Raw genomic sequence first — 17,544 nt, 5'->3', positions numbered from 1 at the left:
GTTACCGAGGAAACAGAGCTAAAAGTTACAGAAAGGTCAAATTCTCACACAAGCTGGAATGGTGGTACATGCCTATAAATCTAGCACTCAGGAGGTGGAGGCAGGAGGATCATCCACTCATTCAAAGCTAGCTGGGCTATATAATGAGATCCTGTCTCACAAAAGTGAGCAACCATCTCCTGCATAAAGAAAAACTATTACAATCTACTACCCACAATGGGTCTTATCTCCAAAAATGTGAATTTAAATTGAATTCATGATTTTTAAGTGTGAATATGTTCTAATTCTCTATTGTTGTTTGTTTGTTGGTTTTCTTAGAGCTAATGTACACAGTTGAACTTGCTGGAGGGCTCGGTGCTATTCTTTTGCTGCTTGTTTGTTTGGTGACCATCTATAAATGTTACAAGATAGAAATCATGTTGTTCTACAGAAATCATTTTGGAGCTGAGGAGCTAGATGGAGGTAAGATAAATTCCCTGTTCTATTATTGCTTCTCAATATTCTTTTTCCTGCTTTTGTTTAATTGAGGCAAAAGAAAAGTTACCTGGCTCTAGTCACTGCTCAGTTTCTCAGTCCATCTTTTGTACAGAAGTGTATGTGTGGGCTTTGAAGCCAATTGGAATTTTCCTCTGAATGCTATGAAGCGACTCCCCTTTTGTGAATTGTATTCCAAACAGCACTTACAAATTACAAACACTGATTGCAATGCTATCAAAGTGTTCATTTCTCTCACCTTGTAATCAGTACTGAAAGGCCAGCTTTACTTTCTATAGGTAAAGAGTGTCTCTTTTAATTGTATTTCCTAGCCCAAGAATTTGAAGTGAATCCCAATGTGTTTCTGCTTTGACTGATACATTTATAATAAACTGTCCTGAATATTTTAGCATTCAACCAGCAGTATTTTCAATCTTGTTTATTTAGCTATATTTAGATATGCTAATTTTTATTCTAAATGTGGACCAACAGCTAAAAAGGTGCATAGCCACATGGTTCTCATCATAACACATCTAAAAATTTTTACTCAGATTGAACAAGTAAATATTATTTTCGTAGAAACTGTAATTGTTCTTTGATTTTGATCAGACAAGAATATATATACGTGAAGAATTTTAGGTCCATAAAACTGAACTCCCTAAACCACACATTATGGAATTTAAGAAGACTGAAGTTGGATTTTTTTTTCCTCCTTCTTGGTCATTGGAAAAACATAAGGTACAATTGCAGTATAGGAACGATATACAAACTGGCAATGAATGGTGCAAATGATAAATGTTTCTTGATCATATTTATAAATTTTTTCTTACCTTTATTTTTTTCTTTTTGTGGTACTAGGGTACTAGGCCTCCTGATTTCTAGGTAGGCAATCTAACACTTGAGTCATGCCTGAGTCCTTTCTCACACAGGTTATTTTTTTGTGTGAGAGGGTCACACATTTTGCCCAAGCCCATGCGTCTACTGAAATTATCCTATTTTAAATTTCCAGTAGCAGTTGGAATGGCAAGTGTGTGTCAGCACTCCCAACTTCTACGCCTGATAGATCCTTGGTTAACGTTTTTGTCTGAGCTACCTTAGAACCACAATCCTCCCTATCTCAGCCTCATGAGCAGGTAGAATTGTAGGAGTAAGCCAGTGTGCCTAATTTGGTTTACTAATGGTGTTTGAGGAAAAAAACATTTCACCATGTAGCCCAGTCTTGGAAAATTGTCAATGTCAAAGTTATCAAGCTGAGAGCTTAGAATTATCCTTTCTAAGCCTCACAAAAATTCTAAATTATGATCTCCATTTTACTAGGGAAACTGACTGCCATACATTGAATAACTTACTGAAGAAGATAATGTCAGTATTACTCGAAGTGACCAAGATAGGATTTGAAATAAGTCCCTTTCAAGCTCTTTATTTTATTGAATACTGAGTCCCTATTTTTAAGAGTTGGTATGTCCATTATAACTAAAAAATCAGATATTATTTGTATAATTAGAAGTAAAAAATAAACCAGGCACTGGTGGCTCACGCCTGTACTCAGGAGGCTGAGATCTGAGGATCACAGTTCAAAGCCAGCCCAGGCAGGAAAGACTGTGAGACTCCTATCTCCATTAAACCACTAGAAAACCGGAAGTGGCGCTGTAGCTCAAGTGGTAGAGTGCTCGCCTTGAGCTGAAGAGCTGAGGGACAGCATCCAGCTCCAGAGTTCAAGCCCCATGACCGACAAAAAAAAAAATCTATATATACATATATATATATATATACACATATATATATGAGAAACTATATTATTTAAAGAAATCTCATTATATCTATTAACCCTGTTTTTAGTGTTTATTATGCACTCTAGAATCATATAACTCATTTTTACCCAATCTACCCATTTTGAGTGAATTTTTTTTTATCTGTCATCTTCTGAGTATGAAAAATAATAAGGCCGGGCATTGATGGTTCATGCCTGTAATTTTAGCTACTCAAGAGGCTGATATCTGAGGATTGGGATTCAAAGCAAGCATGGGCATGAAAGCCCAAAATACTCCAATTAACTACCAAAACAAACCCAGAAGTAAAGCTGTGGCTCAAATGGTACATTGCTAGCCTTGAGCAAAAGAGCTCAGAGATAGCACCCAGATCCTGAGTTCAAGCCCCAGAACCAACACAAAAAATAATAATGGAATATAATGAAAAAAATAAATCATATGCAGTTTAACTTTTAGTGTCATGCAGTTTCCTTGGGGGATCCTGCTACTTATAAACATTTACATACAATACTTGGGTGAACCTAATGGACTTCATTGTTATTCTGAAGCTGTTGGATCTTCAGTTTTTCTAAAGTATATTAAGTAAGAAAATAAAGCAAAGGAATACTAACAAGCCATATTTTAACTAATGAAAATGTTCTCTCAGAAAACTAATTTAGTTAATAAATGCCTTAGGATTTGTTTGAACCCTATCCCTAGGGCCATCTTGAACATAATCAAGGATCTAACTATTAGGGCTTCCCTTGATATGCTACTGTGAATGCATTAAGCCCAAAGAAAAACATGATAATAAAAAGCAAGATAAAGTTGATGTGCAAAGAATTATTTTAAAAAAAGAAACAAAAGAATAAAACTGCTGGGTGCTGGTGGCTCAAACCTGTAGTCCTAGCTACTCAGGAGGATGAGATCTGAGGGTCTGGGTTAGAAGCCAGACTGGGCAGAAAAGGCAATGAGATTCTTACCTCCAAAAAAGTACTCAGGAAAAGCCAGAAGTAGCACTGTGGCTCAAGTGGTAGAGTGCTAGCCTTGAACAAAAAAGAAATTTAAGGATAGCACCCAGGCCCTGAGTTCAAGCCCCAGGACCAGAAAAAAAGAACAAAGATTTCCAAGGTAGGTGATTGAAGAATTTTTACTATAAGTACTATCACATCTACACCCACCCTATCCTAATGTAGATCTGCTCCTGTTGAAATACTGACCAGTGTCGCATCCTTAACTTTTCTACCCCACTGTATTTCACTTGACCCCTAGATATTCCAGAAACAATCATCACAATTCTATAGTAATAGCAACAATGTAGCAAGTGTAAGAATCCAAATCTTAGAATTTTAATGACCATGAATTTCAACTCTTTAATACTCTAGTTTTCTTGAAGTCATCCTTGCTAAGTGAAACTAGCTATCAAATTCTTGTTCCAGTGTATGCTCAAAAATAGGTGGACACTGGTAACTCAGGTCTGCAATCCTAGCTATTCAGGAGACTGAGATCTGAGGATCAGGGTTTGAAGCCAGCTCAGGAAGGCCCATGAGACTCTTGTTTCCAATTAACCACCAGAAAACTAGAAGTGGCACAATAGCTCAAAACTAGCTTTGAGGGAAAAATAGAGCTTGAATCTAAAATGCACTATGTGGGTTTTTTTGGTTTTTTTGTATGTTCTTCCCCCATGGTATAACCCCTGTTTTCACTGTATTTGATGTCGGTGCCCTGCATCTTGTATATATGTTTTTCTAATTTGGGGAGCAGAAGGGAGATAACAAAATGCTGAAATAAGGATACAGGATGACCCATTGTAACAATGAGATGTACAAGACACTATGTAGAAAACAAACAAACTTTACAACTTGTGGTGGGGGAGGGAGAGTTGGGGAGGTGGAGAGGCAAAGGATGGTAGGGGAAACATAAAGGAGGGGGTAACAATGCTCGATAGGAAATGTACTCATTACCTTACTCATGTAACTGTAACCCCTCTGTACATTATTTTTACAATAAAAAAATTAAAAAAGAGCTCAGTGACAGCAGCACCTAGCTCCTGAGTTCAAGCTCCATGACCCCTCCCCGCCAAAAAAAGACAAAAACCTCTCCTAATTTTTGCCAGTCCAAGGTGATTGTGAATTTTAGTTTGGAATTCCAATTCTTCTGAGTTAACACTGTTTTCCCATTGAGAGCTTCAATCCTATCTCCTTCCTTTTTTCTCAAGAAGAAACTTGTTTCTAGGGAAGTCACATATAGCTTTCTGCTAATTAGTGAAACATCTAGTTTTGATAAAGAATAAAGATAGTTTAAATGCTTGTAGTAGCTGCCTCGGGAGTATTGCCCTATATTAATTAAGCAGTAGCTGACCAGCCTGATAAAGTCAACCTACTGTCTCTAGAGCTGGATTTATACTAACACAGTACCACAGTCTGTACTGGAATAATTAAAAAGAAAATACAAACATCAAAACAATATCAGCCTCCTTTACTCCTCCATTCTTCTTCCTGGAGTATCCCTTTCAGCTTTACTTAAAAGCTGTAACCCTGCTTTATATTTCTTTGTCCCAGAGTACAAAATGTTTTTTGTTATTGTTGTTTTTTCCTTTTCTTCTGCCTGTGGAGTACTCAAGTCATACTTACTCATGGTGATAGGAAGACAAGCGCATAAGACTATTATAACAACTGAGACAAATCTTATTTGAAAGATGGAGAAAAAATATTTAGTCTGATGTGAGAAGTTATTGCAGGTTTTAGATAAATAAGCTCGAAGAATCTTTTAAAATCTTTTCTCCACTCCCAGAAATTGTGAACCTGTGTTCCATTTCTGGTATATGAAACACATTGCTTTCTGTACAGTCTTAGGCCATGCAATTTATTCTTCTTTCTTCTTTAGTCACAAGGTCATTGCTTATTAATAGATTCAGGAGTGGGCTTCATATCCATCTGTGAAGCTCAGTATGTCTGTATAGCATTTAGAAACTTTATAAGGTTTTGTTAGACAAGTTACATACACAGGAACAACCTAGAATATGTGTTTGAATTCTGGAAGAAAAACATTGTTTTCAGTACAAGGCCTGTTCAAAATCTGGTGGTTATAATCAAGCCTTCTTATTCTAAAACCTGTGCTCCCTATACTACTGCACTAACTCTACCTTTTGAGACTTTTAGCATCTATATTGTCTCTTGCTGCAATTAGGATTCCAGGGAAGACAATAAATGTCTATCAAATGATTCTTTGGAGCCAGATATTTTGTCATATGATAGGGACTCACTTACCACCAGAAAGCTTCACAGAGGTTCTGTTTTATTTTACTTTAGATTTAGATTGCTGGTGATGGAACCATTCAAACTTGGCAAGTGCTTTACCACTGAACTACACACCCAGCCTAAAGATGTTATGTTATAGATTATGAAATATAGTTCTCAAGTGAGTTATATTAAAAATACAGTGGTCAGATTTTGAGCTCAGCTGCTTTGTTTTTTTTAAACTATATAATACAAGAGTATTTATTTTTAATGTAATTTTTCTTTATTGTAAAGGTGATGTACAGAGGGATTACAGTTATACAAATAAGGAAATGAGTATAATTCTTGTCAAATATTGTTAACCCACTCCTTCATTTTCTGCTGCTATCCGCCTGCCAAGTTGTAAAGTTCATTTCTAACATACTGTCTTGTGAGTACCACTGTTGTATTGGTTCACCCTTATTCTTTGTCTCACCACTTCTGTGATTCCCAAAGTATTTTTAAAAACATTAATACCAAACATGTAATCCCAACATTTACAAAGCTGGGGCAAAAGCATTGGAAGTTTGAGATCAGCCTAGCTATCAAGATCCTCTCTCAATTGTTACTTTTAAATTAGTATCATATTTAAATGTTGTGTTACTTATGGACTAAAATAGTCTAAACAAATACTGAATGATTAAAAATGTAAACTGAAACAATATTGTAAAGTTTCAAAGTATAAAACTCAAGCCATTTTATTTTAACATAAAATTGCCAGAGGTTACCATAAAATAATTGAAATGAAAAGTAAATACAGGTTAGGTAGGGAGCCTTCCTAGTATTGTATGAGATTCTTGGTTTAATCTCTGGCCACCTCAAAAGAAAAAATAAGAAAATAGACTGAAATCTATTAAAACATACATACAATAATCACAAAATCAAAATATTAAAATTAAGTAGATTCATGTGAACTCATTAAAATATTATAACTTAGTTTTACAGCATATTGTTACTGAAAAATTATATTTTAAAATTATGAGAATACATTAGAAGACAAACATATCACCTGTGAGACATGGGAAATATAAATGACTTACTTTTTGAAAACTATCGTTTACTCAAATTATATCAATGGCAATTTATAGTTACCATAGTTTTTTGAGCTCATATGGTAACCCTACACACATAAAATGACTTTTCTGTAAGAAAAAATACACAATATATCCAGTCTTATTTTGCTAACCCATTTACTAATTAATGGCCTCTGTCTCTGGTCAATTTCACGATGTGACTTATAAATATTTAAGAATGGTACAGAAAAAAAAAAGAAGAAGAAACGGCCAACTACTAAAGACATCTGACAACTATTCAATAGATATTTAAAGGTTAAAAATCTGCCAAGGACCTGGATGTCAATCTTAAACCATTTCTATTGTCAGCAAATCTCTATCCTAGTACAGATTCAATATAGCTATCACATTCCTCTTGAATAATGCATTGTCAGATTTCATTTTCTATTTGTTAAAAAAGCTGTCTTACTCTAAATACCTATGAATCCTTTGATTTCTGAATCCTCTTAAAGAGCATTGAGATTTATATTTTCTCATATCTTAAAAGGAAAGATATGCTTATGCTTTGACTTTCTAAGCTCATTTTTATTCCTGGTACAGTTTCAAGTTTGCCCATAAAGATTACTTAATAATATTTTAACTTTTGTGTCTTTGCTTTTTTGTTGCTTCCTTTGGGTTCAGCTTTGGTTTTTGAGATGTTTGTCCTGTGTTGCCCAGGCTGGTCTGGGACTTTCAGACCCAAGTAATTCACTTGTGTCAGCCTCTCAAGTATCTAGTATTCTAGATTCACACTATCATGCCTGGCCAACTCTCTCTCCCATTTTTCTTGGGGGGGTCCGGTCGTGAGGCCTGAACTCTGGGCCTGGGCACTGTCCCTCAGCTCTTCAGCTCAAGGCTAGCGCTCTACCACTTGAGCCACAGCACCACTTCCATCTTTTTTCTTTTTGCTTATGTGGTGCTGAGGAATCGAACCCAGGGCCTCATGCATGCAAGGCAAGCGCTCTACCACTGAGCCACCTTCCCAGCCCCTATCTCTCATTTTATATCTATCATCTATCACAATTTTTTTTTATTATCTTTAAGTAGTTGTATAAACGAGGTGCCATTTAACAAACAAGTTTATAAATACAATGAATCTTGATCAATGTCACCCCCTTCAAGGTATTTTTGAGACAAGGTCTTAACATGTATTCTAGGCTGACCTCAAACTTGTAAACCTTCTCCTAAAATAATAGGTGTATGGCACCACATAAAGCCTTTCTTCATAGTATTTTAAATCCATGCTTTCATTTGCTATGGTTTATAAACCCCTCAATTTTTTAAAACATAATTTTGAAAAAATATATTTTAAAAATTATTGTTTTTAAATTTGTTTCAGTCATTGTAAGGAAGAAAATCTGAAGGACCTGTTGTTTGGCCTCAAGTAACAAAACAATTAGTTGATGGATTTGATCTTGGGTTTTTGTTTGTTGTCTGTTTTATTTTATTTTTTAAATATTACTTTATGGTAAAGGTGATATACAGAGGGATTACAGTTATATAAGTAAGGTAATGAGTACATTTCTTGTGGAACAGTGTTACCCCCTCCCTCATTTTTCTCACGCTTTCCCTCTCCCTATTCCACTCCCCGCTATGTTGTAAAGTTCATTTCCAACATAATCTCTAGTAAGTATTGCCCTTGCATTGGTTCATACTTTGTCCCACTGTTTCTGTGATTCCCCTTCCCTACACCAAATCAGATAAACTATTTTATAAGATGAAGGGTATCATAAGCAAAAAGAGTGACTATGGGGAATAAACCAGAGGAGAAAAAAAAAATGAAAGACAAAAGAAATAACTGCAAACAGAACTCTAAAAGAAAAAAGAAAAACAAAACCACCACACAAAAAACTCTTGTTTCCATATCATAGAGATCATTTAAATTATCATCATTTTATATAGTCATATGTACATGGCTATTGGGCTATTGTGATCTTCTGCTAGGACTATACCAGGCATATAGTAATTACTGCAAATGAGGAAAACCATGGAGCCTATGTTTCTTTGGGTCTAGCTTACTTCACTTAATATGATTTTTTCCATGTCTTTCCATTTCCTTACAAATGGGGTGGTATCATCCTTTCTGATGGAAGCATAGAATTCCATTGTGTGTATGTATGTATGTATGTATGTATGTATGTATATATATATATGGATATATGGATATATGTGTATATATATACATGTGTGTATATGTATATAGATATACGTGTATATGTATATATACATATGTGTGTATATGTGCATATACATGTATGTGTGTGTATATATATTTATATATGTATGTATGTATATATACCACATCATCTTGATCCATTCATCTTCTGAGGGGCACCTGGGTTGATTCTATATCTTAGCTTTGCATTTCTGGCAGAATCTTGAAATTGCACCTGAAGCAACAGGTGAAGAACACCATACCCAACACTATCCTCTTTATCATAAAAATGTGGATTGTCACTATTGTTTAGAGTGTATACCATCTGAATATTAAGACAATATATTATGGAGTTGAGGGAGAAAGGTTTTTATGCTACTCTAGCACTCCAGGTAATTAATTACCTGGTAGCTGGCTGAAGTTGCCTGATGTTAGGGAGACTTCTGCATGCCTGCACTCTGCTCCAGAACAGATTTAATGTGGTTGCTGACTAGCAGCATCAGCTTCTGGGAGCTTGCCATAAAAATCCTGAGGACCTATACTGGAATTACTGAATGAGAAAACGAGAGTTAGGGACCAGCAGTCTATGTTTTAACAAGTCTTGTAAATGTTTATTCGTGCTCAAGTGTGAAAAACATTTTCTCAGAGGGGTTTACATGAGTCATGTGGCTTTCTTTGAAAAACAATAAGGAGAGAGTTCCGGGAAGATGGCGGAGGAGAAGCTGTAGGCTAAACAAGCTCTCGCATAGAAAGCAGGTTTAGTGCTCCAGTAAACAGTCCTAAGCCAGAGAATGACACCAAGTGTGCCATCACAGGACAGAGAGTTAGGCCAGAGAGGGAAAATCCAAGCAAGGAGACAGATCTGAGCACTTGCCGGCAGACGCGGCAGCAGTCACAGCTGCAGTGGCAGCCATAGCCACCACACCTACAACAAGGAGAGTCCGAGACAAAGGCGCCAGAAGCCGCAGGAAAGCAGATTCTACTCAACACCAGCAGGAACCGACAAGGAGCAGATATATTCATCCTGCAGATCACGGACCACAGACGACCCAGGAACCAACACTCCACTCAACACCTCCACTCCGGGGGCATGAGTAGAAGCCTGACATCATCACTACTTCTCAGGGAGCAGAGGAGGGAAGGCCACCCATCCCCCACCCCATTACTGGAGATCTCCATCTATGATACTGACAAAGGCCCAGATGAGCAGCTAGCTCCAACTCAGGCCTTGGAAGAAAACAAGAGTCATTTAGCAGGTCACAAGAATCTAACCTGACCTGCCAGGCTGAGCTCCACCCAGGAAAAAGTCATCCAGCCCAGGCAGAGAAGCTCTGACCCCAAGGAGTGGCTTTCTTCACTGGGTAAACAGAGCCAGAGGCTGCCCCTCCCTACAGCAGCATTGACAATCAATTGAAATTCAGAGTGTTTCAGAAGCTAGCCCCTCTGGGAAAAGCTACTGTTTGCTGAAAGGCCTCAACTCTACCCAGAACCTAGCCTCATCTCAGCATCTCCAAACTAGAGGAAACAGCCATCTCCTCTTTTGTGATACTCAAAACAGATCTGCCTCCCACTGAACTAGCCTGGGAGGAGGATCACAAAATCCTGGGTAAAGCAGAGCATTTTTCTGCCTGCCCAAACAAACTGACTAACCAATCAAGCCACAGGAAAACCAAACACCACAAGCAGACCAGAGATTCCACCAACAGACTGGTTACGGACACAAGGGAGATACAGTATCTTCCCATCACCGCCCCCCAAAAAAAATCAAAGAACTTTCTTTTTTTCTGTACCTTATTTTTAATTTTTTTTAATTTTTAATTTTTTAAAAATTTGTTTTCTATTATTTTACTTTTCTTCCTTGTATAATTTTTATTTTAGGTGTATATGTGTGTGCATTTTTTTTATCTCTACTGACCTTTTGATCCTTTTTTCTTTCTTTTCTCATTCTTTTCACTTCTCTTTCGTTCTTTTCTGCGTGACTTAATTGCTATTCTGCTCATCCTCAGATATACCCATCATCGATTATTAGATATTAACCCCCCATTTTGTATAAACTTAATCCAGAAATTTTTTTTAATTAATTTTATTTTATTTTATTTGAGAACATACTGTACAGAGGGGTTACAATTACATGGGCAGGATAATGCTTACATATCTTACCAAGCATTGCAGCCTCCTCCTTTTTTTACCCTTCACCTCCCTTCCCAGCCTCCCCCCTCCCCCCCACCCAATCCTTCCCCCCCTACCCCCCCACACCGACATTGTAAAGCTCGTTTTTGACATGACATTTTGTACTTCTCATTGTTGCAACAGGTCCACCTGAATCCTTAAACGACTTGTTTGTCCCCATCTCCTCCACAAGTTATACTGACATCAAATATAGTGAAAGCGGGGGTTACACTGTGGGGGAGGGACACACAAAGCAACAAAGAAATAATCTTATAAATGCGTTAGAAACACATGCATGAAAGAAAAAAAAAGAATTAAAATACATTTTTAAGGGATCGTTTTCCTAACATCACATTATCTGACCTTTTCCGCTTGACTCATACATATACTAGATATTGCATATAAGGGAAACCATGGGACCTATGTTTCTTTGGGTCTGGCTTACTTCACTTAATATAATTTTTTCCAAGCCTTTCCATTTCCTAACAAATGGGGAAATGTCATTCTTTCTGATGGAGGCATAGAATTCCATTGTGTATATATACCACATTTTCTTGATCCATTCATCTACTGAGGGGCATCTGAGTTGGTTGCATATCTTAGCTATGGTAAATAATGCTGCAATAAACATTGTTGTGCTGGTAGCTTTAGTGTGGTCTTGTTTGTAAACATTTGGGTAAATGCCCAAAAGTGGGATTGCTGGGTCATAGGGGAGTTCTATGTGTAGTCTTTTGAGGAACCTCCATACTGCTTTCCAAAGTGGTTGAACAAGTTTACATTCCCACCAACAATGAAGTAAGGTTCCTTTCTGTCCACATGCCCTCCAGCATCTGTTGTTGTTAGAGTTCTTGATTTTTGCCGTTCTAACTGGAGTGAGGTGATATCTCAATGTTGTTTTGATTTGCATTTCTTTTATGGCTAGGGATGTTGAACATTTCTTCATGTGTCTATTGGCCATCCTTTCTTCTTCAGAGAAGTTTCTCTTTAAGTCTTTCGCCCACTTATTTATTGGGCAGTTGTTTCTTTGAGGATTTGTTGTTGGGGGGTTTAATTTTTTGAGTTGCAATTATATTTTAGATATGAGACCCCTGTCCGTTGTATGGCTAGTAAAGATCTTCTCCCAGTCCGTGGGCTTTCTATTGATCTTGCTAGCTATGTCATTTGCCCTGCAGAAGCTCTGCAACTTTATGCAATCCCATTTGTCCAACCTTTCTTTGATTTGTTGTGTTTCTGGGTCTCTATTCAGAAAATTTCGGCCTGAGCCAAGGAGACCTAGGGTTTCTCCTATTCCATCCTGTAATGTTTTCAGAGTGTCTGTTTTGAGTTCAAGGTCTTTGATCCATTTGGAGTTGATTCTGGTGCAGGGTGATATATAAGGATCTAGCTTTAGTTTTCTACATGTAGTTAACCAATTTTGCCAGCACCATTTACTGAAGAGGCTGTCTTTCTTTCATTCTATTGTTTTAGCTCCCTTATCGAAGATTAGATGGCTATAGGTCTGTAGGTTCATTTCTGGGTTTTCAATTCTATTCCATTGGTCCTGAGGTCTGTTCTTATGCTAATACCATGCTGTTTTGATTACTATGGCTTTATAGTAGAGTTTGAAATTTGGTATTGATATTCCTCCAGCAGTGTTCTTTCCGTTGAGGAGCGTTTTTGCTATTCGGGGTCTTTTATTGTTCCATATGAATTTTTGGATTGCCTCTTCTATTTCCTTGAAGAATGAGGGTGGAATTTTGATAGGTATTGTGTTGAATTTGTAGATAGCCTTGGGAAGTATTGCCATTTTCACGATGTTAATCTTTCCAATCCAGGAGCATGGGAGGTTTTGCCATTTTTTAAGTTCTGTGTTGATTTCCTTTTTCAAGATTTTAAAGTTTTCATCATAGAGGTCCTTCACTTCTTTAGTTAAGTTAATTCCTAGGTATTTTATTTTTTGTGGGGCTATTACAAATGGGGTTGCTTTCCTAATTTCAGCCACACTTTTCTCATTGTTGGCATACAGAAAAGCCATTGATTTTTGGGGGTTAATTTTATAACCTGCTACTTTGCCAAAGTTTTGAATCAGCTTGAGTAATTTGGGAGTGGAGTCTATGGGATTCTTTAAATACAAGATCATGTCATCTGCAAAGAGGGAGAGTTTTATTTCTTCTTTCCCTATTTGGATCCCCTTTATGTCTGCATCTTGTCTTATTGCTGTAGCTAGGCATTCTAATACTAGATTGAAGAGAAGTGGAGAGAGTGGGCATCCTTGTCTTGTTCCTGAGTTAAGAGGAAATGGCTTTAGTTTTTCACCATTGAGTATAATGCTGGCTGTAGGTTTGTCATATACAGCCTTTATTGTATTGAGGAATGTTCCATGGATTCCTAATTTTTCCAAAACCTTCATCATAAAGGGGTGTTGGATCTTGTCGAATGCTTTTTCTGCGTCTATTGAGATAACCATGTGGTTCTTATTCTTGCTCCTGTTGATGTGATGAATAATAGTAATTGATTTGCGTATATTGAACCAGCTTTGCATCCCCGAAATGAATCCTGTTTGATCGTGGTGTATGATTTTTTGGATGAATTGTTGAAGTCGATTGGCCAAAATTTTGTTGAGAAGTTTTGCATCAATATTCATCAAAGAAATGGGTCTATAGTTCTCTTTCTTTGATGAGTCCCTGCCTGGTTTTGGGATGAGGGTTATGATGGCTTCATAGAATGTGTTCGGTAGTGAGCTTTCTCTTTCAATTTCATTGAAGAGTTGGAGGAGAATTGATGTGAGCTCTGCTTTGAAGGCCTTGTAAAATTCTGCTGTAAGACCATCTGGTCCTGGACTTTTCTTAGCTGGGAGGTCTCTTATTGCTGTTTCTATTTCAATGATTGATATGGGCCTGTTAAGATAGTTTAACTCATCTTGGTTTAGTTTTGGCATGTCAATATTTGCTAGGAAAAGGTCCATTTCTGTCAAGTTCTCAAACTTATTAGCATAAAGTTTTGAGAAGTATTCCCTTATAATGTTCTGAATCTTGGTTGTTTCCGTGGTGATGTTTCCATTCTCATCTCTGAGTTTATTAATTTGGGTGTGTTCTCTTCTTTTTCTGATAAGATTTGCTAAGGGTCTGTCAATTTTGTTAAGTTTTTCGAAGAACCAACTCTTTGTTTTGTTGATTCTTTCTATAGTTTTTTTTGGATTCTAATTCATTTAATTCTGATTTAATTTTGATTATTTCTTTCCGTCTACTGGATTGGGGTTTATCTTGCTGCTATTTTTCAAGGAGGTTTAGATGTGTCATTAAATTGTTAGTTTCAGATCTCTCCAATTTGTTGATGTAGGAGCTCAGAGCTATAAACTTGCCTCTGAGTACTGCCTTTGCTGTGTCCCAGAGGAGCTGGTATTTTGTATGTTCATTTTTGTTGAATAGCATGAACATTTGAATTTCCTTTCTAATCTCTTCCATGACCCACTCATGATTCAGCAGTGTGTTGTTCAGCCTCCATGTGATACCGGACTTTCTTTGGTGGCTTTTGGTGATGAGTTCTAATTTTATTCCCTTGTGGTCAGAGAGAATGCAAGGTATAACTTCAATGTTTCTGAATTTAGACAAGTTTGCTTTGTGGCCTAAAATGTGGTCTATTTTAGAAAACGTTCCATGTGCTGCTGAGAAAAACGTGTATTCTGATGCTGCTGGGTGAAATGTTCGGTAGATGTCTGTTAAGTCTAGTTGATCTATGCAGCTGTTTAGATCTGCGGTTTCTCTGTTGAGTTTTTGCCGAGTTGATCTATCTAGTGGGGAGAGTGGTGTGTTAAAATCCCCAACTATTAATGTCTTTGGCTCTATATGGGATTTGAGGGAAAGTAGTGTTTCTTTGATAAATTTGGGTGCTCCATTGTTTGGCGAATAGATATTTAGAATTGTAATATCCTCCTGAAGGAGAGATCCTTTAATTAGTATGTAGCGACCTTCTTTATCTCTTCTCACGAATTTTAATTTGAAGTCTATTTTATCTGATATTAGGATTGCAACTCCCGCCTGTTTATGGAGGCCGTTTGCTTGGTAGATTTTGTTCCAGCCCTTAACATTGAAAATGTGTTTGTTTTTACGGGCAAGATGTGACTCCTGCAGGCAGCAGATAGAAGGGTCTTGTTTTTTAATCCAACTAGACAGTCTATGTCGCTTAATTGGAGAGTTCAGTCCGTTAACGTTAAGAGATAGGACTGAGAAGTATTTGGGAGTTCCTGCCATGTTATCCACCTTCTTGGGGGCTGCGAAAACTGGGTTCTTCCTATGGTTCTTGGATTCTCAGTTTGGGTGCAGTTTCTTGGCCTTTATTGCGGTCTTGTTGGTTTTCTATGTGTAGGACATCTTTAAGAATCTTTTGTAGGGCTGGTTTGGTGGAGATGTATTGTTTCAATTTTTCTTTGCTATGGAAGGTTTTTATTTGGCCTTCAGTTATGAAGTAGAGTTTAGCTGGGTACAGTATTCTTGGTTGATAGTTGTTTGTTTTTAAGGCATGGCATACATCATTCCAGGCTCTTCTTGCTTTGATTGTCTCTGCTGAGAAATCTGAGGTGATTCTAATTGGTTTCCCTTTATAGGTGATTACCCTTTTCTCCTTGACAGCTTTAAGGATCTTTTCCTTGTTCTGAGTTGATCCTGTGTGGATTATAATGTGACGGTGGGACGTCCTATTCTGGTCTGGTCTATTTGGGGTTCTAAAGGCTTCTTGTATCTGAATAGGCCTATCTTTTTGCATGTCTGGGAAGTTCTCTGCTAGGATCCTGTTAAACAAATTTCCTAGACCATTAACTTCTGTTTCTAGGTGCTCCTCTACACCCATTATCCTTAGATTAGGCCTTCTGATGGTGTCTTCCAGGTGTTGGATAGATCTATCATATTTCTTGGACTTGTCTTGGATGGTTGTATGTTCTTTCTCTATAATACCTAGGCTGTCTTCAATCCCTGAGATTCGATCTTCTGCATGGTCTAACCTGCTGTCAAGACTCTCTACTTTGTTTTTTATCTCTTTTCCTTCTAATTGGTCAGCTTTGATGGCTTCAAGTTCTTTGTTGAAGCTCTGTTTTCGGTCTTGTATGAATTTCTTTACTTCCTTAATTTGGTATTCAGTGTTTGTTCTCAAATCACTTAGTTGATTGGTTATGGTTTCTTTGGACTCCCATTCCTTCTGTTGGGTTCCATTCAGCATTCCCTTTGTGGTCTCCCTGACTTCCTTCAGCTCTTTGTTAATGGATTCCATGAATGCCTTTAGTGATCTTTGTGTGTTCTCTACCTGGTCTCTCAATTCCTGTATTACTCTTTGATTAGCTTCCTCCCGCTCGTGGGATTCCTGCAGTTCTCTTTCCTGCCGTTCGTGGGATTCCTTCAGTTCTCTTTGAGTGTTCTCAGCCTGCTCACCCCATTCCTCCCTTTCTCTTTAAGTATTCTCAAGTTGTTCACGCAAATCCTGTATCAGTTTTTGAGTAGCTTCCTCACACTTATGATATTCCTGTATAAACTTCTGGGATGCCTCCTCTCTCTCCCTATCACGCTCATACAGAGTCCTTTGTATGTTGTCAAACTCCTCATTTATCATGTTTGCCAGCAGTGTTTGTAGAGCTATTTGGGAACTCTCCTCTGGATTATTCATTATCTGTTCTGACCCCTGATTATCAAGATTGGGAATTGAGATACCCGAATTTGCCATTTTTCTTGTGTTTTTCCGGCTTACTCTGCCCATTTGAGATGAAGATAGCACCAGTTTTGTGCTAGAACACTATCTTAAGGCAACCATCAACCAAAGTTTGCATTCGTAAAGTCAATAGTCTACAGATACAATCTAGTTCAACAGATACATCTATTCCACATCAAACAACTATATGTTAATGGACTTGGAACCGCAGAGAAGAATTTGGAAAACCAGAAATTATTAGGGTTAGGGAGAGATGTGGGTAAAAAATAGGGATAGATTGGTGTGGGGAGGCACAGGGAGAGTTAACTATGTCCTAATCACAATGCAGGAAATAGGTTGGGTAGGATGCAAGTAGAGAGAGAGAGGAAAAGAAGAAAGGGAAAGGGGCATGAAAACAGACCAGGAAAAAAAATAGAAACGTAAAAATTAATGTTATTATATAGATTAAAAGACCATCTATTTAGAGAGGAATGTGAATATTTTGAGAGAAGGTGAGGGATATAGAGGAGATGTGAAAAACTTAAAAAGGTGCTTAAAATATTATATAGGTATAAAGGGGTAGTACTGCTACTAAGGAATTTAAGTCTCAGAGGTTTTGAATTGAGTAATAAATTTGTGGATTAAGTGTGTACACAATGGGGGATAGGGTCTACTAGTTAACTACGGGTTTATCTGAGGATGTGCAGGACAAGAGTTAAGTCACATAAAGAAGAACAAAAGAGAGGAAAAGATGAAACGGATAGGAAAGGGAGAAGAAAAGATCAGAAGTTCAGTAGAGCTAGACAAAAAAACAAAAAGATAATTAAGAAAGAAAGAAAAAGAGAAAGAAGAGAAGAAAAGAAAGGAAAACACACATTCACGTATTCCTAAAATAAAAATTATAAGCGGAAAAAAAAAAAGTTACTGGAAAACAATTATTTTTTCAAAAGAGGCAAAAATTAAAGATTAATAAAAGTATTAGAAAAGGAAAAAAAATTTTATATATATATAAGGTA

General features: G+C 37.2%; 1 protein-coding gene across 1 annotated transcript in view; it reads left to right on the top strand.

The window, feature by feature from the left end:
- Positions 1–17,544, top strand: part of Il1rapl1 (interleukin 1 receptor accessory protein like 1) — a 1,186,632-nt gene that overhangs the window by 1,157,305 nt on the left and 11,783 nt on the right. Inside the window, exon 10 of the mRNA XM_042692436.1 lies at positions 319–462. Coding sequence (XP_042548370.1) covers positions 319–462 — 144 coding nt within the window. The remainder of the gene's footprint in view (positions 1–318; positions 463–17,544) is intronic.

The sequence above is a fragment of the Dipodomys spectabilis genome, unplaced genomic scaffold (assembly GCF_019054845.1).
Source record: "Dipodomys spectabilis isolate Male_0828 unplaced genomic scaffold, ASM1905484v1 ptg000156l, whole genome shotgun sequence".
NCBI lineage: Eukaryota > Metazoa > Chordata > Mammalia > Rodentia > Heteromyidae > Dipodomys > Dipodomys spectabilis.
Note: the sequence above shows the minus strand (reverse complement) of the source record. Positions and strands in the feature narration are given on the sequence as shown.